Raw genomic sequence first — 21,088 nt, forward strand, 5'->3', positions numbered from 1 at the left:
TATATATATTTTTTTAATTAAATACAGATTTTTTTTTTTTTAGATCCCAGTCCTATGCATGCTTTAAATACTGAATTTTCCATGTTTTAGATTAGTAATGATACATTATTATATCACTTGTCAAATGATTATTTAACAATTAGCCTATTCATTCCTGCATTTCTAAAAAAAAAAAAAAAAACATTGTGCCCCACCAAAAATTTTTTGCACCAGCCACCACTGGCCATCTCCCATAAATTAGTTTTTGCAGGGTCAGATGTCTGCCAATGCGATGACATTTTGACCATAGGTGGCGCTGTCACTAAAGCTCAAACATCTTCATTATAACTGTTGATCACAAAGACAATTTTATCTTTTCCTTTTATCCTCAGAAACACTAATAAGCAGCAACAATGAAGACTCTTTGTAGCATTTTAATGTAATCATCAGTATTGGCTATGAACAAGTATTTTACAAGTCAAACTATGTCCCGTCGGGTCGGCTTCCCCTTCAGGGGGTGTTACTTTGGAGTTCCCTCCTCTTGAATATTAAACTGCCGGTTGGGTTTTGAGGACTCAAGCATAAGCTCATAAAGCTGTCCAATCTGCTCATCTTGAAAGTCTTTGAGTTTCTCTTCCGGTAAATCAGCGCCAAATACGAACTTCTTGCTTTCCATCGCTTCCAGCACCTGTGTCTGTAGGGTATCTTTGTAGTTCTGCACAGAAAATAAGACAGACAAGAATATTACTTATGAAAACATAAGCAACTTTATACATTTTTTAGCTACTTTAGAACTTTTCTGAGATAACCAAAGCTTTAACACTTGTGTGACTACTACTGGTTCTTATATTGATTTTACACAGGCATAATTTAGAAATTCATTTGATAGAGCGCTATTGATTTACTATAACAGACTGTGACAGAATTATTTATTTCTCTTTGTTGGAGATTCATTGATTGCAATTCACAAGATGAAATGCAGGTCACGGGGGTTGCTGGGAGATGCGAAGTATCATGGAATCCACTAAGGTCTAATGGAGGTCAATGCCTTCCACTCTCTCTTAGCCCTCCCTCTATATCAGTTATTACCATCTGTATGAAAGGTCCATACTCTTTTAAAAGTCTCTACAAGTTTTGGAAAATCAATGTTCTTCAACTTGCTAGTAAAACTGGCCTTACAACATATCAGAGTTGCAGGTTCTTTTCTATTTACTTGGTAAAGAACAGCTGTTATATTATGTTAACACATTATGGCTCCTCAAAGTGCATCCTTGGTGGGGTTTGGAATCAAGAGTTGATTCTTTTTCAGAATCAATTCCATTGAAAAAAAAATACTTCACACTATTCTGATGACATACATTTGTATCAATGTTCTTCAAGGTCTACATTCCTCTGCTCCTATGTAAAAAACACTGTCAGGGACAGACAGAGTTTTACTCAATGTACAGAACCACAGTGAAAGAAACAAGCAAACATATGCAGTAAAAAGTGTAGTTCTACACATTTGTTTAAACAAGTAGCTCAAATATTTAAGGATTAGTTCACTTTCAAATTAAAATTTCCTGATAATGTACTCACCCCCCATGTCATCCAAGATGTTCATGTCTTTCCTTCTTCAGTCAAAAAGAAATTAAGGTTTTTGATGAAAACATTCCAGGATTTTCTCCATATAGTGGACTTCAATGGAGCCCAAACGGTTGGAAGGTCAAAATTACACGTTCATTGCAGCTTCAAAGCGTTCTTGGCGATCCCAGACGAGAAATAAGGGTCTTATCTAGAGAAACCATCACTCATTTTCTAAAAAAATGTTAAAATTGTATACATTTTAACCATAAATGCTCATCTTGAACTAGCTCTCTTCTTCTTCTTTATTTGAATTCCAGCAGTGTAGACACTGCTAAGTGTATTACTGCCCTCTACAGGTCAAAGTTTGAACTAAATTGTCATATATAATATGCTAGTGCTGGTATATAACAATTAGTTCAAACTTTGACCCCTTTTTTTTTTTTAACCTCAAATTTTGACCTTTAACCGTTTGGGCTCCATTGAAGTCCACTATATGGAGAAAAATCCTGGAATATTTTCCTCAAAAACCTTAATTTCTTTGCGACTGAAGAAAGAAGGACATGGACATCTTGGATGACATGGGGGTGAGTAAATTATCAGGAAATTTTAATTTGAAAGTGAACTAATCCTTTAAGTGCTCGATTTGATACAGTCCAAGAGAACCAGAATTGTTAAATACAATTATCCTCCCCAATACTTGTAGCACTAGTACACAAAGTCCCAGAGTGCAGAACTAAACATATTTACGCCATACCGCCAATTCCTATCATATTAGCTTGTGTGTTTGGACATCTTAATTGAAACTTGCCCGTCACGTCTGTCATGACTGCTTATGATCAAACCTACAAGACATTACAGGCAGACTCATTGAGAAAAACACACTGAAAACAAAACCATTAAGAACTCTCATTCACTCTCCTAACGTCTTGGTATTTGGATGCAATTCAATTTTGGAAGCAAAAAGCCATTTGTCTGAGAAGCTTCCTCCTCTACATAATGTAATTAGATTGAACATTTGCCAAAGAGTAATATTTTAAGAATGGAAGGGATGTGGGCATGCTGAATGGCAAGCTTTTTGGTGAAGCTCACCTTCTGAATATAAACACCTCACATCCCATCACAATGACGTAATCAGGCAACCCGTTTTATGATTGTCTGGAATAGCCTGACTTTCCCAAGGGCACAGAACTTTAAAGATCTATTTCGATAAATAGATTAGGTCTATGACCACTACTTTGAATGTACAGTACAGCTTGGAAACGTGCTGCTGAAATACCAACAGACTAACAGTTAAGTCAGTAGTCATTTAAGAGACGCTTTTATCCAAAGTGACATATAGTATAATAATTATAGGGACAATCCCCTGGGAGCAACCTGGGGTTAATGGAGATGGCTCAAGGTTCACTCCTTATGGCTGCAATTTATGTCAAGCAAAATCGAATCCAAATCTCAAAACAAAATCTGGCCAAACGAAAAGTGTTTTAGAATTGGAAAAGTTTTCTGAACTTTCCGGAAAACTTTGATCTAACTTACAGTATATCGTTTTAGCATCTCTAATGTAATGTGCGTATCCGCAATAGTCACATCACAGGATGTGCAATGACAAGTATAGGTATTGTAGTTGATACGTGATCCATACAGACCAGGCGAAATGCATGTGGATTCTCGGATTAAAGGGTTAGTTCACCCAAAAATGAAAATTCTGTCATTAATTACTTACCCTCATGTTGTTCTACACACATAAGACCTTCATTCATCTTCAGAACACAAATGAAGATATTTTTTGATAAAATCCGATGGCTCAGTAAGGCCTGCATCACCAGCTTAAACACTCCCTTTTTCAATGTCCAGAAAGCTACTAAAAACATATTTGAAACAGTTCATGTGACTACAGTGGTTCAACCTTAATATTATAAAGTGACTAGAATACGTTTAACCCATATAAACCCATATAAAACAAGAACGCACACACCTTTCACTCCTTCACATTCTCTGTTTCTCTCCTTTTCTTTCATTCCTCAGGGAAAACTTGTCTGTTGCAATGCGGTCGATTTATTAGGCGATGAGAAGCCCCCTGGGCCTTCTACTGTAACTGGATTAAAGTGAACACTCAGTGCTCCTAATCACATTTGGAGGCTCGCTCTACGTCTGTTCCTGGCTCCGCCACCCTTCCTCATTTTTTTTTTTTTTTCCCAGCAGTGCTTTGAAAACAGAGACCCCATAGTGATTCACTCACCTCCTAATGAACGAGTGGGGAGGGGGTTATTAAGCACACACCTACTCCTTCCCAGAACTAATATGAGAGTGGACCCCTCCATTCACAGCTGTATTGTGAGCGAGCATGAAGCACTACAGATCTGTTGTAAAAATAGTGAGCTGCTCACCTAGACCACATCTTAAAGGAACAGTTAACCCATTTACTCACCTTCATGTTGTTCCAAACCTGTATGTATTTCTTTCTTGCAAACATAAAATATATTTGGAAGAACACTGGGAACCAAACAGCATTGAAGCCCACTGACTTCTACTGTATTGCAAAACAAACAAATGAGATCTTACTCAAAATATCTTTTTATATGTTCCCAGGAAGAAAGCAAGTCATACAAGTTTGGAATGTCATGAGGGTGAGGAAATGATGACAGAACATTCATTTTTGGGTGGAGATTCAGTTTAAGGCACCAAAAGCATGTTCTTATTATATACACAAAAAAGGATCTCAACTGGTTTTGATTATGAACCCAGGTTTTACAGTGGATGCCAAGTGGTGACCCAATATAGTACCGAAATTGTATTTCATAAATTGTAAATGGAATTTAAATGGTTTCATGCCCAAGACAAACACAAAAACACATGTGGTCGGCGCAAACTGTTTTTTTTCGCTGCAAGTGAACTAAATTTCAAAACAGTTATTACCCATTATTTGGCATTTTAAAATGATCACATCACATGGTTTGCTTAGTAACTAATGTAAAACTGTATTGGAATCATTTGAGAGTTTAGTTCACCCTCAAAAGAAAAATTGTGTCATCATTTACTCAGCTTCATGTTATTTCAAACCTGTATAATTTTCTTTCATCTATGCAATACAAAAGGTGAATTTCTGAGATATATACTGGCCAATCTTCTATAAAAATGGCAAAGCAGCAACGTAATGTAAAAGTATCATAAAAGTTCTCTGAAGTCGACAGCTTTCTGTGAGAAAAATACCAAAATTTAAGTTGTAGCTGTCCTTAATGTGTTCATGAAAGAACTGCTGAAGTCTTATTATGAATAAATTAAACTTTTGAGTCAAATCTTTTCAATTGCGTTATCCAGTTCACAAAAATGGTCTGAATTAATCTGTACTCGAGTTTAACTCACTCAATGGTTCAGTCGCAACTGCTAACAATTTATTATAGGGGAACTTTATCAGTGAACAATGCCTTCACTTTTCAGTTTTCTCACAAAAAGCTGTTGTATGACATTTTGACGTCATACATATGACGTTCCACAAAAGAAAGTAAGTCATGCAGGTTTGGAACAACATATGGGTGAGTAAATAATGACAGCATTTTCATTTTTTGGTGAACTATCTCTTTAAGGTTTACACTGTATATTTTATTACATTGCCTGTGTTTACTGTATTTATTTTGTAACTGCGTACATGCATAGGCGGAAGGTTTCAAAGGGCTAGGCTTCTTCTTCAGGACAGTCAGCTGCAAATTTAGGAAGGATGTGTACATTTCCTTCCGTACAAGGACAGAGTGTCTCTCATTACCTGCAGGTGTGAGATTTTTACCCTCTTATAGAATATAATCGTTACTGTCAATGCCAGTCCAGGAACATCACGTCCTCTGAAATCATACTGCATGACTGTGAAAATGCATTAAGAGCCAGCTTTGTCCACAATCATGTCAAAGCTGCTCCACAAACCACTGCAGTGATACAAAACCATACTAAAAGTGTAATACATCTTGTGAAGTTTGACGGCTCAAAAAGCATCTCCAATTTCCAGCCTTAGAGTAAAAGAAGATCTGCATAATTTCTCCTTGAGTGAATGCTGCTGCATGTTTAAGTGGAGTTCATGCGTTGAATTCGATCTTTGGATTTGTCATGGAACATTTCATACGAGCGTGGCGTCAGAGCTCTCATGAGTATCACGATTTTGTAACCACATAACTGAAATTAAAGTATTAAGTCTCATCAAGGTGATGCTGGATTAAAGTTTAATTAATGTACACAGATGGTGTCTGGAAATGGCTGTGTTCCCTGGGACAAAAGGATCGGTTCGTTATGGGGTTGTGGGTTATGGATGAATTCCATTATGGTTTCATGATGATAGAGAATTTAGGAAGGTGCTGCCATCATGTGGAAGGTTTCAGAAAAGGCCCAACTCATTAAAGGGGTTAGTTCACCCAAAAATTAAAATTATGTCATTTATTACTCACCCTCATGTCGAATACAACATAGATGACATATTAAATGTTTAAACTGAGAAAATTAATCATTTTAAGGGAAAAATAAGTTGATTTTAAATTTCATGGCATCAACACATCTCAAAAAAGTTGGGACAAGGCCATGTTTACCACTGTGTGGCATCGCCTCTTCTTTTTATAACAGTCTGCAAACGTCCGGGGGACTGAGGAGACAAGTTGCTCAGGTTTAGGAATAGGAATGTTGTCCCATTCTTGTCTAATACAGGCTTCTAGTTGCTCAACTGTCTTAGGTCTTCTTTGTCGCATCTTCCTCTTTATGATGCTCCAGATGTTTTCTATGGGTGAAAGATCTGGACTGCAGGCCGGCCATTTCAGTACCCGGATCCTTCTTCTATGCAGCCATGATGTTGTAATTGATGCAGTATGTGGTCTGGCATTGTCATGTTGGAAAATGCAGGGTCTTCCCTGAAAGAGACGACGTCTGGATGGGAGCATATGTTGTTCTAGAACTTGGATATACCTTTCAGCATTGATGGTGCCTTTCCAGATGTGTAAGCTGCCCATGCCACACGTACTCATGCAACCCCATACCATCAGAGATGCAGGCTTCTGAACTGAGCGCTGATAACAACTTGGGTTGTCCTTGTCCTCTTTAGTCCGGATGACATGGCATCCCAGTTTTTCAAAAAGAACTTCAAATTTTGATTCATCTGACCACAGAACTGTTTTCCGCTTTGCCACAGTCCATTTTAAAAGAGCCTTGGCCCAGAGAAAACGCCTGCGCTTCTGGATCAGATTCTCTGAATCTTTGGATGATATTATGCACTGTATATGATGATAACTTCAAACTCTTTGCACTTTTTCTCTGAGAAACTCCTTTCTGATATTGCTCCACTATTTTTCGCCGCAGCATTCGGGGAATTCGTGATCCTCTGCCCATCTTGACTTCTGAGAGACACTGCCACTCTGAGAGGCTCTTTTTATACCCAATCATGTTTCCAATTGACCTAATAAGTTGCAAATTGGTCCTCCAGCTGTTCCTTATATGTACATTTAACTTTTCCGGCCTCTTATTGCTACCTGTCCCAACTTTTTTGGAATGTGTAGCTCTCATGAAATCCAAAATGAGCCAATATTTGGCATGACATTTCAAAATGTCTCACTTTCAACATTTGATATGTTATCTATATTCTATTGTGAATAAAATATATGTTTATGAGATTTGTAAATTATTGCATTCCTTTTTTATTCACAATTTGTACAGTGTCCCAACTTTATTGGAATCGGGTTTGTATATACAGCGACGAGAATACTTTTTGTGTGCAAAAAAAAGAAAAAAAAAGAAAAGACTTTTCAACAATATCTAGTGATGGCCAATTTCAAAACACTGCTTCAAAGCTTTGCAAATCTTTTGTTTCAGATCAGTTGTTCGGAGCGGCAAAGTCACGTGATTACAGCAGTTTTGCAGTTTGATACGCGATCCGAATCACTGATTCGAAACAATATATTTGTAAAGCTTCAAAGCTTCATGAAGCAGTGTTTTGAAATCGGCCAACACTAGATATTGTTAAAAAGTCGTTATTTTGTTTGTTTGGCGCACAAAAAGTATTCTCGTCACAATAGAGGCCTCATAGAGCCATCGGATTTCATCAAAAATATCTTAATTTGTGTTCCGAAGAGGAATGAAGGTCTTATGGGTGTAGAACGACATGAGGGTAAGTGATAAATGACATAGTCTTCATTTTTGGGTGAACTAACCCTTTAAGGAACTGAAGATTTGGTAACACCTCTTATAAACATAAATTGGTTTCGCACTGACAACATAATCAAGCTGTAAAATGCTAAATAGGATGAAGATTAATAATAATAATAATAATAATAATAAGGGGTATTTACATGTGAGGTTATGTGAGAATGATAATGTATGGCAATGTATGGATGCATACCATTAGCCACACCACCAAAAAGAAAAGGTAATAAAATCTTATTGTGGGGACCCCCCATAAAAATGTATTGATATAATTTAAGTGATTTTAATGTATTCGCTTTCTCTGCAGTCAAGTGAAGTGACAGTCTCACAGCTGGTTTCCCTCTTACCTGCCATTCTGTCATGAAGCGTGTGACCTCCTCTTTCCCTGATGCAGTCTTGTTTCTTCTGAATTCATCTTTCACATACTGATCACCCAGAGCCCGCAGGTCTATGGGCAGGAAGCGGTGCAGTAACAGGATTCTCTTATACAACGACCGAACCGCTGATACATGTGCTGAATGTGCCATAACTTGACAATCTGACAGTAAACTCTAGATATGATACAGCGACAAGTGCGTCCTGTTTGAACACAACAACGCAGTGTTAGTGTACTAGCCCAAAAACCACAGCGCATGAAAGAGACGAAACGATATGATATAGATCACAAAAGGTCATATACATTACACTGTTGATTATCCAACCTTGCATGCAGGCTTCTTCACTGCAGCGCTATGAGTGTTATTAGAGCTGCTGCTGCCCTCTGGTGCCGATTGGCATGTAGTGCAACTAAGAAAACAGAAAACAGGATTCAAACGTCACCCAACCTATTAAAAGTTCATTTCATCATTATTTATTAAAATTTTTTTGTTAATGTTTACAAATCAATAACTTAGTCGTGATAATCAAGAGAAGTGTTCTGTTATTTTGGACAGGTTTTTGTAGTGTAGTAAAAAGGGATGGGTCATATGTCTCATTGTATGTTTATATGATCATTACAGCATTATACAGACACTTTTTTATTATTATTGCTGCAATGACTTATATGTACATGTTAAATTAAGAAACAGAAAAAGACAAAGGATTTTTGATATATTAAAAAACATGCAATATTATATTTTTCCTTTCAAATATGTTCTGAAATTTACAGAAGAGGATTAGGGCCAAGCAATAATAAAAAATAAAACCATCTCGAGATTAAAGTTGTTAAATTTCGAGGAAAAATTTTTTTACATTTCGCGAAAAAAGTCAAAATAAAATGTAGAGTATAAATTTGTTATATTACGAGAAAAAACTCATTAAATTTCAAGAAAAAAGTCAAGATAAAATGTTGAGAATAAACTTGTTAAATTACGAGAAAAAAACGTGTTAAATTTCGAGAAAAAAGTAGAGATAAAATGTTGAGAATAAAGTCATTAAATTACGAGAAAAAAGTCGCTAAATTACGAGAACAAATTCGTTAAATTATGAGAAAAAAGTCGTTAAATTTCAAGAAAAAATTTGTTAAATTATGAGAAAAAAGTCGTTAAATTTCGAGAAAAAAGTCGAGATAAAATGTTGAGAATAAACTCATTAAATTACGAGAAAAAAGTTGTTAAATTACAAGAACAAATTTGTTAAATTATGAGAAAAAAGTCTTTAAATTTCGAGAAAAAAGTCGAGATAAAATGTTGAGAATAAACTCGTTAAATTATGAGAAAAAAACTCAATTTAACGACTTTTTTCTCTAAATTGAACGACTTTTTTTCTCATAATTTAACAAATTTGTTCTTATAATCTAACGACTTTTTCCTCGTAATTTAATGACTTTATTCTCAACATTTTATCTCAACTTTTTTCTTGAAATTTAACAAGTTTTTTCTAGAAATTTAGCAACTTTAATCTCTAGATGTTTTTTTTTATTTTTTATTATTGCTTGGCCCTAATCCTCTTCCGTACTTCCGTAATACATATTCAAATACATAAAATATTATATATATATATATATATATTTATATTTGAGGTAAATATATATATATATATATATATATATTTATATTTGAGGTAAATATATATATATATATTTATATATATATATTTATATATATATATATATTTTTTTTTTTTTTTTTTTTTTTTTGAGGTAACATTTTCTCAGAATCCTGAGGCCTTATTGGTTTATGTCTGTGCAACTGCCCAGACAAATACAATGCAAATACGTATAACCTCAAATAACCTCAAATGTTTCCCTTCGATATTGTTCACTTGCATTGCGTCAATGGGGAACTTAATCCAATAGCACCATGCTACAAGCGCAGAATTGAAGCTGCTCTGTGATCTAACAGCTTGGGGGCACTCGATTGAGGGCCCCTAGATCAGCTGCATAAGGAGAGGCTCAGACTGTGGTTGGAGCCTGCTACATGGTCCATGTGCATTTCAGATTGACAGCACCTGTGCTTGAAGAACAGGGATGTCCAGGTTGTAAAATCTGATGAAAAGTGGACAACGAATGACCAGCCAAAGATGGCCCAAGTGGAGGCCATGCCTCTAGCGAAGTGGGCCCTCATCCCTAAGGGGCACAAGAAGTCCACAACAAGTCCACAGACTTATAAGCCAAAGCTATCACATCCACAATTTATTTGGAAAATCTTTGCTTTGAAACCAGCAGCCCTTTAGTGTCGCCTCCAAAGCTGAAAAACAGCTGCTCTGATTGCCTTAATTGGCCAGAATACTCAGAATACACACTAAGGGCCCTTACAGGACAGAGTGGATGACGTGCCTGCTTGTTCTCCGCCAGCGGAAGAGCTGACAGCACTATCACCTGTGTTCTGAATGGGGTGGAAAGCACTTTCAGCACATAACCTTTCCTTGGCCTAAGGACCCCTTTACAGTCATTAGGACAGATTTCAAGGAAGGCAGGGTCCACAGACAGAGCCTGCAGATCTCCAACTCGCTTGAATGATGATAAATTGATTGGAAAGCTACCGGGGCCATGTATCATGTATGCTCTAATATGCTCTATTAGTCTCACCTGATTGTCGCAGGGGAGAAGCGTCATTATCAGCTGCCAAGTTGTCAATGCTGTTGCAGTTTGCTCTTTTATGTCAGCGGATGGCCGCAGGGGAAATTGCTGTGTCTGCTGCTACTGAAGCATCTTGATCCATTGCAAGGTCTGTTTGAAGGTGAGAGGAAGAAGTGGGTAGAGGCTTCAGTCCTCTTCGGAGCAGCAAGATGACCTTTGTGCGGAGAAAGATTCTGATGATTATGACATTTTGGATGGGTTAGGCAGCTAGCCCCATCCATTTTGGTGGGCTAAAATGCCATTCATGCCATTGGCGTGAACCAGTCAGGCTTAAGCGTCAGCTCATTGACACTATAATGTGAGTGAACTATATCAGGGAACTAACAACACACTTAAATAGGCCACGTTCACACTGTCAGTTTTCAGGATTGACAACCGCATTTACTTAAAGCTGTGAGTCTCAAAATTTACACAGCAACTTACAGTAGCGTCTGGAACACTGTCTGTATAACATGCAACGAGAGTCAAGCCCGTAATAACCATAACGACAGTGACCAACGTAATATTAAAGATGGCAACGTCCATAAAACTGAAAAGTCTCATCACTTTTGACATGACAAGAGACCAATTGAACCGCGAGTGTATCCATTCAAACGTCATTAACCAACAGCAGCATGTAAACACGCGATAGCCGAGTGTTTGTTTAACAAAGTGTTTAGCCGAGAGAGTGTTTAACCACTGCACATGCGTGTCATGTCCTTTACGAGGTCTCGCGCATGAAACGGTATTTGAATTTGGGGAGCCGCTCCGGTTGTAAACAGTGACTGGATCTAACACCTTAAAGGTGCTCTAAGGGATGTCACGTGTTTTTAGGCCAAAACATGTTTTGTCACATACAGCAAACATCTCCTCACTATCTGCTAGCTGCCTGTTCCCTGAACACACTGTAAAAAAACAGTCTCTGTTGTCACCACAAGCTCCAAAAACGGCAACAAAAACTACCTGGTGCAGTCTGGACCACGAAACATAATAAACATGCTCCAACCAATAACCGACAAGAATGATTTTAAATGCTCGTTCATGACTGTTTCAGGAAGTACGGAGGGGAGGGGGAGGAGGAGGAGGAGGGAGGGTCTAGCTAGTTTCTGTTTTGTTTGACAACACTTCGAACGTCAACAGAAAGTTACTCCACCCAGGATCGCTTAGAGCACCTTTAAGATGACACAGCTCATAGCTCTGGCGCTGTAAGTTACCAAAAGCGAAACCACATACAAAACACAGGCTCTCGCACTGTAAGACTTGACAGACAGTCCTGTTCTGTTCACACAGCGTGAAAATTCTGAAATGCGGCTGTGATTCCTGAAAATTTATGGTGTGAGTTCTTTTAATGCGGTTGTCACTACCGTTAATAACCGTACTGTGTGTGAACGTAACCGTATTAAGGACTCAAATACAGGACTGACAACCGTATTCTGCTGCTGTGTGAACATGGCCATAGTGTTTTTATTTAAAGGTCCCGTTTTTCGTGTTTTTTTGAAGCTTTGATTGTGTTTATAGTGTGCAATATAACATGTGTTCATGTTTCGCGTGTAAAAAAAACACAGTATTTTTCACATAATTTACTTATCTGTATACCGCTGTTTCCACGGTCATAAAAACGGGCTGATGACTTCCTTGTTCTATGAAGTCCCTCCTTCAGAAATACGTAACGAGTTCTGATTGTGCCAGCGGTTCCTGTGTTGTGATTCGACAGCAGCTTAGCGCTCCTTGCCCGGAAAGGTCACGCCTCTTACCATAACGTTTGCTGCACATAGTTTTACATGCGGATTATTGTGGTGTTGTGCCGAATGAATACAAAAGACAATAATTCCCGAGAGACTGAACTCTTTAATCTCCACAAGCAGCGACAGAAAATGTATAACGTTAGCACTCACTCAGAAGAGTACCTCATACGGAAAACAGCCATATACATAAACATAGTCCCCTCTTGTGGCCATTATGTGCACTGCAGTCCAACATTAACTATTGCAGTAAGGATACCACAATTATAATTTTCGGGAACCGAGTTAAACATAAATTGTAACCATTGATCTCTAAGTACAGCGTCCCTGGGAAGGCCAAACAAAGGTGATTGGACTGCGGGATGAAAATAACAGCGTTTCGACGACATGGCGACAAACACACTCTACAAACGCAACTCTTGCTCTTCTCCATGGGAGCGCAACAAGACCACGCCCCCTTTTTTGTGTATTCCTGTGGGCGGAGGTTAGTCAAAAAACTGTTTTAGTGACGTCATTAAAGAAGGAAGTAGAGGGATGTTGTCCAAACTGGCCGTTCGATGTAGGCGACTTCTGTTAAATAAAATATCTCGCTTGGCATTGAACTTTGAGCTTTGAAATTTTACAGATTTTATTTATACTCTAACAACAACATTACACACTAACTAAAGTTTTAAACATGGGATCACGAAAAACGGGACCTTTAAAGTTTATTTACAGCTTATTTATATTACATATGATCTGTATATATTAATATTCATTGAAACTAAGTAATTAATAACTGTTAAACTAAAATCGCTTGTGTAATGGATTAATAATAGTATATATAATTTAATTAGGCTATTATATAAATCATATGTAAATCATACAATCATTCAAAGTAATTATCATTAAAGACAGACAATTTTATTGTTATTTTTTTATTTTTTTTTTTACTATATAGTGACCTTTAATTTGGAGGAAGTGAAACTGGGGGAGTGACTTGCTGTGTCTGTGTCACTTTGCTCACATCTGATTGGCCCAAATTCAGTTTGAGATCTCTGAACCAGAACATTGCAGGTAGCCGTGGAGCGTAAGTTACTATGGTGATGAACACCGCTAAAAGCCAAGTCACTTTCATGGTACCTAAAACCCAAGATTGGCGCAAACTAATCTGAAACTTACCTGACTAGCCAGCTAATCTGGCTTCATGGTACAGGCCCCTGTTCTTTAACGATCACACGTATTTGTATTCTGTTGGTTCATTCTTTGTATTTTATAGTTTGTTATGTTGGATACACACTGTCTCATTCTGTTTTGAAACTACCTGATGTCATGGAACAGAAGAATGCAAAAACGGGTAAATGTCTGAACAGTTTTTTGGAACAACACTCAGGCAGAGAGAAGGTGAGTGACTGGCAGTAGATGAGGATTATGCCATTTGATGTTTGTTTAGTAATTATCTCCTTTGTTTTGAGATCTAACCAACTTCATTGGACAACGCGTGACACCTGGCTTCACATGCACTTATGTCTATGTAACCTGGATTGCAGAACTTTGTTGCACAATCTGTAAAGTCATCTGTGTGTTTAAGGGCAGGACGTTCAGAGCATTGAAGAGATGCTGTCTGAATGAGTTGATATGTTGATGAGTAGATGAGTTAAACAAGAAGCTTTTATCATACATATTAGACATGAGAAAATTTAAGCACTCCATTTTATTTTTAAGTGGCATAGCAGTGAGTGTCCTTCTCTCAACTTATTTACATGTTCTAAGGACTCTGACTCCTCCATCTGCTATGCATGCAAGGAATATATATACTGTACGGCATACAGGTAAGACAAAGGCTTTTTTTCTACTCATACATTTCTCCTCTGTGTAATCACTATTGTTCCAGTACGTAGTATGTACTACACAGTATGAACATTTTCCATATAGAATAGAATACCCAGATGATATAATACATTTACTCAAAAAAAAAAGCAACATATGATTGGAATGGATATAGCTAATATTTGTTTGCTGCATATGAATTTACATACTGTAGCCTACATTTGTTTAAGAATTTACCATAAACAAAGTGTGTTCCGTAATGTGCTTGTTGGCATACGACCACTTCACATCAATAAATCATCTTTGAAATATCTTATTTACTAAAATAATAAGAAGAACACTTTAGCCTACATAAGAGTATACTTACTGCGGAAATAATATACTTAAAAAGAATATAGTTAATTAAGTACAAAGTGAATGTAATGTTTTCAGACAATTCATTACATGTTAAATGCAATTAAATCAAATGTTTTATATTAAATGCAATTACCTCAGACTGCTTTTTGACCAAATTAGTAATTAGTAAACTGAAATATACTCTAATTTAATTTCTATTGTATGCCATATTTTCTAAACATATTTGTAATTACACATTTGTAATGATGATTTTGCAATGTAGTACATTTAAAATATATTAACTGAATAATAAACTACAGCTAAAGTTATAAACAAGTACTTTATATGTACTTTAGTATGTTAGTCAACACATAAGTGTACAAAGCATGTCAAAAGATTTAAAATGTACATTAAAGTGAAACATTTAGTTTTACAGTATTACAAAAAAGTGTACTTAAGTGTGATAAGAAAAACAGGAATGTGAGTGTTGTCTCTGTTTACACTTTTATTTGACTAATATTATATGCAAGTACAGTTTTTGTTTAAAATACATTAAGTTGAATTACACTACAAGCACACATTCGATACAATTGAGTGGACTTCTTTTTTCACAAGGGTTATAAGTGTTATTAGCCTTTTTAATCCAATTTGTCTATCACCCATGTTTTCCTTGCATGCATAAGATTTGCATACTTAAACTTTGTATTACTTCTCATGTTTATTGCCTCTTTAAGATGAATTGCTTGTTGTATTCCTCAATTGTAATTGCAATTATAATCTACTTAATTAATAAATGTAAAAGGAACGGGCTTTTAACTAAACTCTAATATTCTTATAGCCGAGAACAGAAGAGCTGCAATAGACCTTAGCCAGAAGGTCAGAGTGTTATGCTGGGTAATGACGCAGCCTAAACACCTGGAATCTAGAACCCGACATGTGCGTGACACATGGAGCAAACGCTGCAACATTGTTCTGTACATGAGCTCAAAGGAGTCCAACTTCCCCACAGTTGGGCTCAACGTGTCAGAAGGACGCAGTCAACTTTACTGGAAGACCATACGGGCCTTCCAGCACATTCACAAGCACCATCTGGACGATGCTGATTGGTTCCTCAAAGCTGACGATGACACGTTTGTTGTCCTTGAGAATTTGCGCTACAGTCTGTCCAAGCACAACACAGAGGAGCCGCTGTATTTTGGACGCAGGTTTGTACCATTCGTCGCACAGGGCTATATGAGTGGAGGGGCTGGTTACGTCCTCAGTAAGGAAGCTTTGAGGAGATTTGTGAAGGGTTTTGCTGATGGACTTTGCACACACGACACAGAAATTGAGGATGTGGGATTGGGACGATGCATGGAGACAATGAAAGTTAAGATCAGTGATTCCAGGGATGTGTTGGGGAGACAAACCTTTCACTCCTACCCTCCAGACTATTACCTGCTCAGACAGCTACCCAGACCACGACCTTGGTACCTCCGCTATGATCATTATCACCCTGTTGAGGTAAGTTTTAGGGTGAATTAAGGCTGGAATACACTAAAAAACTTTTGCCCAGAGTTTTCCCCACCAATTTACAGTTTGTAGGAGTAAATGCTAATTGCCAAAAGTTAAAGAGTTTGAGCAGTTGAAGTTTCACAAAAAATCATGTAGTGTATGATTGGAACAGACTTTTTTTGTTATCTTCAGACTGTAATTCATTCCATTCAGAGAACCAATTTTAGAACACATATTGTTTTAGTAGTTTTCCTGTGTCCAGGGCCATAGCTGGGGTATCCAGTGCCCCAGTGCAGGTTGTTGCTGTGGTGCTGTGGGCCCCCATGAAATCATGCCCCCCCCTCCAAAAAAAACAGGGGCCCCTAAAATCATCACTAACTACTGCCACTGGATCACTGTAAATATTAGTCCACTGTTATAAAACCCTCTGCAGTTCCAGCTAAATACTGAGTTTACAAGTAATACATGCTCCTGGTTAAACAACTTTTGCTGATCCTGGAACAACATTCTTGTCCAAAAGTATTGTGCTAACCATATTCCTACCCATAATCCTAACCCTAACAATAACTTACCCCTAAAATCAGAGGGAATTGATATATGGATAAGAATGGTGTAGAAGCTCCTTGGTTTTAAGACATTAGTTTGACTTTGACTGTGGCTGGCCTTACTAATCAGTGAGATTTGACAGTTGTAGTCATGAGAATGGAGCCATCAGATAATTTCTGCGTCCTTGTTGATCCAGGCAATTAACTTTTTGATATTTGTATGACAAGTTTTCAGTTAAGAGGTGTGTTCAGGATGTTGATCCAGAAACATGTCATGATTGACATAGGATAATTCTTTAATAACAACTCATTCAAAAAAATATTTGCTTTTACATGATGCTACATCCACAACAATATACAGTGGGTACGGAAAGTATTCAGACCCCCTTCAATTTTTCACTCTTTGCTCAATTGGGTTTAAAGGGATAGTTCACCCAAAAATGAAAATTTGATGTTTTCTGCTTACCCCCAGGGCATCCAAGATGTAGATGACTTTTTTTCTTCAGTCGAACGCAAATTATGATTTTTAACTGCAACCGCTGCCCTCTGTCAGTCAAATAATAGCAGTGATTGGGAACTTGAACAATAAGAGTCGAAAAAACTTCCATAGACAAATCCAAATTAAACCCTGCGGCTCGTGACGGCACATTGATGTCCTAAGACACGAAACGATCGGTTTGTGCGAGAAACCGAACAGTATTTATATCATTTTTTACCTCTAATACACCACTATGTCCAACTTCGTTCAGCTTCCGGCTAGTGAGGTCTGATCGCGCTCTGACAACGGAAGTGATGTCTCGCGCTCATTGAAGTATATAGGCGAGACATCACTTCCGTCACCAGAACGCATTTTTGACCTCACTAACAGGAAGCTGAACGAAGTTGGACATAGTGGTGTATTAGAGGTAAAAAATTATATAAATACTGTTCGGTTTCTCGCACAAACCGATCGTTTCGTGTCTTAGGACATCAATGTGCCGTCACGAGCCACAGGTTTTAATTTTGATTTGTCTAAGCAAGTTTCATTTACTGTTATAGTTGAAGTTCCCATCCACTGCTATTATTTGACTGACAGAGGGCAGCGGTTGCAGTTAAAAATCATAATTTGTGTTCGACTGAAGAAAAAAAGTCACTTACATCTTGGATGCACTGGGGGTAAGCAGATAAACATCAAATTTTCATTTTTGGGTGAATTATCCCTTTAAGTCAGGGCTCTGGTTGGGCCATTCAAGAACAGTCACAGAGTTGTTGTGAAGGCACTCCTTTGTTATTTTAGCTGTGTGCTTAGGGTCATTGTCTTGTTGGAAGGTAAACCTTCAGCCCAGTCTGAGGTCCTGAGCACTCTGGAGAAGGTTTTCGTCCAGGATATCCCTGTACTTGGCCGCATTCATTTTTCCCTCGATTGCAACCAGTCGTCCTGTCCCTGCAGCTGAAAAACACCCCCACAGCATGATGCTGCCACCACCATGCTTCACTGTTGGGACTATACTGGACAGGTGATAAGCAGTGCCTGTTTTCTCCACACATACTGCTTAGAATTAAGGCCAAAAAGTTCAATCTTGGTCTCATCAGACCAGAGAATCTTATTTCTCACCATCTTGGAGTCCTTAAGGTGTTTTTTTTAGCAAACTCCATGCGGGCTTTCATGTGTCTTGGACTGAGGAGAGACTTCCATCGGGCCACTCTGCCATAAAGCCCCAACTGGTGGAGGGCTGCAGTGATGGTTGACTTTCTACAACTTTCTCCCATCTCCCGGCTGCATCTCTGGAGCTCAGCCACAGTGATCTTTGGGTTCTTCTCTACCTCTCTCACCAAGGCTCTTCTCCCCCGATAGCTCAGTTTGGCCAGACGGCCAGCTCTAGGAAGGGTTCTGGTCATCCCAAACGTCTTCTATTTAAGGATTATGGAGGCCACTGTACTCTTAGGAACCTTAAGTGCAGCAGAAATTGTTTTGTAACCTTGGCCAGATCTGTGCCTTGCCACAATTCTGTCTCTGAGCTCTTCAGGCAGTTCTTTTGACCTCATGATTCTCATTTGCTCTGGCATGCACTGTGAGCTGTAAGGTCTTATATAGACAGGTGTGTGGCTTTCCTAATCAAATCCAACCAGTATAATCAAACACAGCTGGACTCAAATGAAGGTGTGGAACCATCTCAAGGATGATCAGAAGAAATGGACAGCACCTGAGTTAAATATATGAGTGTCACAGCAAAGGGTCTGAATACTTAGAACCATGTGATATTTCAGTTTTTCTTTTTTAATAAATCTGCAAAAATGTCAACAATTCTGTGTTTTTCTGTCAATATGGGGTGCTGTGTGTACATTAATGAGGAAAAAAATGAACTTAAATGATTTTAGCAAATGGCTGCAATATAACAAAGAGTGAAAAATTTAAGGCGGTCTGAATACTTTCCGTACCTAATCAGTGGGACCTTTCTTAGGTCCCTTTTAATACTCCTTCTCGACTTGTTCTTCATCTTTAACATATTGTTCTGTTCTTGTGTTTTAGGGCCCTGGATGCTGTTCAGATTCAGCCATCTCTTTCCACTACATTGATGCAGTGGGAATGCACACACTAGAGTACTACACCTATCACTTACGCCCATATGGATATAAATACAGATTTAACCCAGATTAACTCTTAAATAATAGGAATAACAGCAAATCTAAAAATAAGACAGAATTCAAAATGTCATCTTTTAAATCAAAATGTATTAAAACATGAATACATCACTTCACTATAAGACCATTACATGTAAATCATGTTATATTTATTGTTCTATAATACATATTAAAACAGGTTTACAGAGTTACAGAATAAGAACTTATTTGTCCAAAACATAATTAGCTTCGGAAACACAATGTTTTGCTTCATCAAGTTGAGAATCTTTGTTAAAATCTATCAAATGAAAGACAAGAAAAGCTTTTGGTTAATCCAAACCTTTGATGTCATATTGAAAAGTTTAAGTTTATACCCAAATTCATGAGTCATGCTCACTGCTAAGGAAACATGAATAATGAAACATGGCTAAATATCTTTGAAATGCTGTTAATCACACTATATAATACAACTTTAACATACAATACTGTCCAAAAAATTTGAACACAGATGTTAAGCTTTTGCATTTTAAATACACACTTTCAAAGAGCAGTGGTCATATTTGTGATTGGTACACATAAATGATTCTGTAAGGATCAGTGCTAAAAGTTGGCCGGTACACAGTATTAGTAATTTTTGTGCAATGCTTTTCTGTTGCATATTGTAATGGTCTCTATAGTATCATCTTAGTCTATGTACATACTTTATAATACTTACATTGTAAAACCAAATAAAATAATCATGGATATAGAGAGGCATACACTTGTACAATAAATTTTAATTTTACTTTATACAGTTAAATGAGGGAGGGTCAGTTTAGCAGAATTTAGCTTCTTAAAGGGATAGTTCACATGAAAATGAAAATTATTATTGTGAATGGCTGCCCAGATTTTGAAGACAAAGAAAAAAATGCATCCATTAAAAAAAAAAAAAATGAATCCATACGACTCCAAGGGGTTAATAAAGGCCTTCTGAAGCAAATAGATGCATTTGTGTAAAACAAATATCCTTATTTAAAACTTTATAAAGTAAAATAACTTTAATAAGCTTCCGGCACGACATTCATATGCATTCAATGTAAGTCCAAAAAGTGTCTTCAAAATCTGGGCAGCCATTCACAACCATTATAAACCTTAGGATATTTTTAAATATATCTCCGATTGTGTTTGTCTGGAAGAAGAGAGTCATATATACCTAGGATGGCTTGAGGGTGAGTAAATCATGGGATAATTTTTATTTTTGGGTGAACTATCCCTTTAACATTAGCTTTGAAGTTAACGTAATGCATTATTTAAGACATTTTTTATTTTTTCCAAAAAAAAAAAATAATAATAATAGTTTGCAGTTAAACAACAGTTGGCGGACTCCCTGCAGCATTGCCCTTGATGACTACATGATGACTCCAAATTATGTATATAGGCATATTTATTTAATTTTTGAAAACAAAGGGAATTACCAGCACCTCTTTTTTCCACTTTGAGCACTGGTAATGGTGGAGTTGACTACAATTAACAGAAATATTTACAATGCTGTATTTTTAAGGATGCAACATACAGAAAAGGATTAATTCAAACAAAGAAATTAATAAAACTTTCAGTGCGACTATAGGAAGCAAAATGTGGTTCTTCGAATATACATGTTATTTTCTTGAAAATGGAGCAGCACTAAGTCTAGTAAACAATAATTAAAGTAGTCTTGGCCCAAAGTCAAATCTGATCTACAGTCAGTTCCTTACTGTTCTCATAAAATACATGTACTACAATGAAATGCATAGTGCATGACTGCAAAGTTGACACAGCTTGTTAAAAAAAAAATC

General features: G+C 37.3%; 2 protein-coding genes across 3 annotated transcripts; one reads left to right on the forward strand and one right to left on the reverse strand.

The window, feature by feature from the left end:
* Positions 1-405: 405 nt before the first annotated feature.
* sdhaf3 (succinate dehydrogenase complex assembly factor 3) lies at positions 406-8,448 on the reverse strand. 2 transcript variants are annotated; one of them, XM_067361413.1, is made up of 3 exons: positions 8,390-8,448; positions 8,058-8,289; positions 406-694 (listed from the first exon to the last, which is right to left on the reverse strand). In XM_067361413.1, the coding sequence occupies exons 2-3, from the start codon at positions 8,235-8,237 to the stop codon at positions 500-502; spliced, it is 375 nt and encodes a 124-aa protein (XP_067217514.1). In that variant the 5' UTR covers positions 8,238-8,289; positions 8,390-8,448; the 3' UTR covers positions 406-499. The 2 variants fall into 2 exon arrangements, with proteins under 2 accessions (XP_067217514.1, XP_067217515.1); XM_067361414.1 differs by having other exon boundaries at positions 8,395-8,432.
* A 5,710-nt stretch (positions 8,449-14,158) lies between these two features.
* On the forward strand, positions 14,159-19,410 carry c1galt1a (core 1 synthase, glycoprotein-N-acetylgalactosamine 3-beta-galactosyltransferase 1a). The gene is made up of 3 exons (XM_067361415.1): positions 14,159-14,300; positions 15,473-16,137; positions 19,183-19,410. Exons 1-3 carry the CDS (start codon positions 14,159-14,161, stop codon positions 19,309-19,311), a joined length of 936 nt encoding a protein of 311 aa, XP_067217516.1. The 3' UTR covers positions 19,312-19,410.
* Positions 19,411-21,088: the final 1,678 nt, after the last annotated feature.

This window comes from Chanodichthys erythropterus, chromosome 15, assembly GCF_024489055.1.
Source record: "Chanodichthys erythropterus isolate Z2021 chromosome 15, ASM2448905v1, whole genome shotgun sequence".
In the NCBI taxonomy this organism is placed as follows: Eukaryota; Metazoa; Chordata; class Actinopteri; order Cypriniformes; family Xenocyprididae; genus Chanodichthys; species Chanodichthys erythropterus.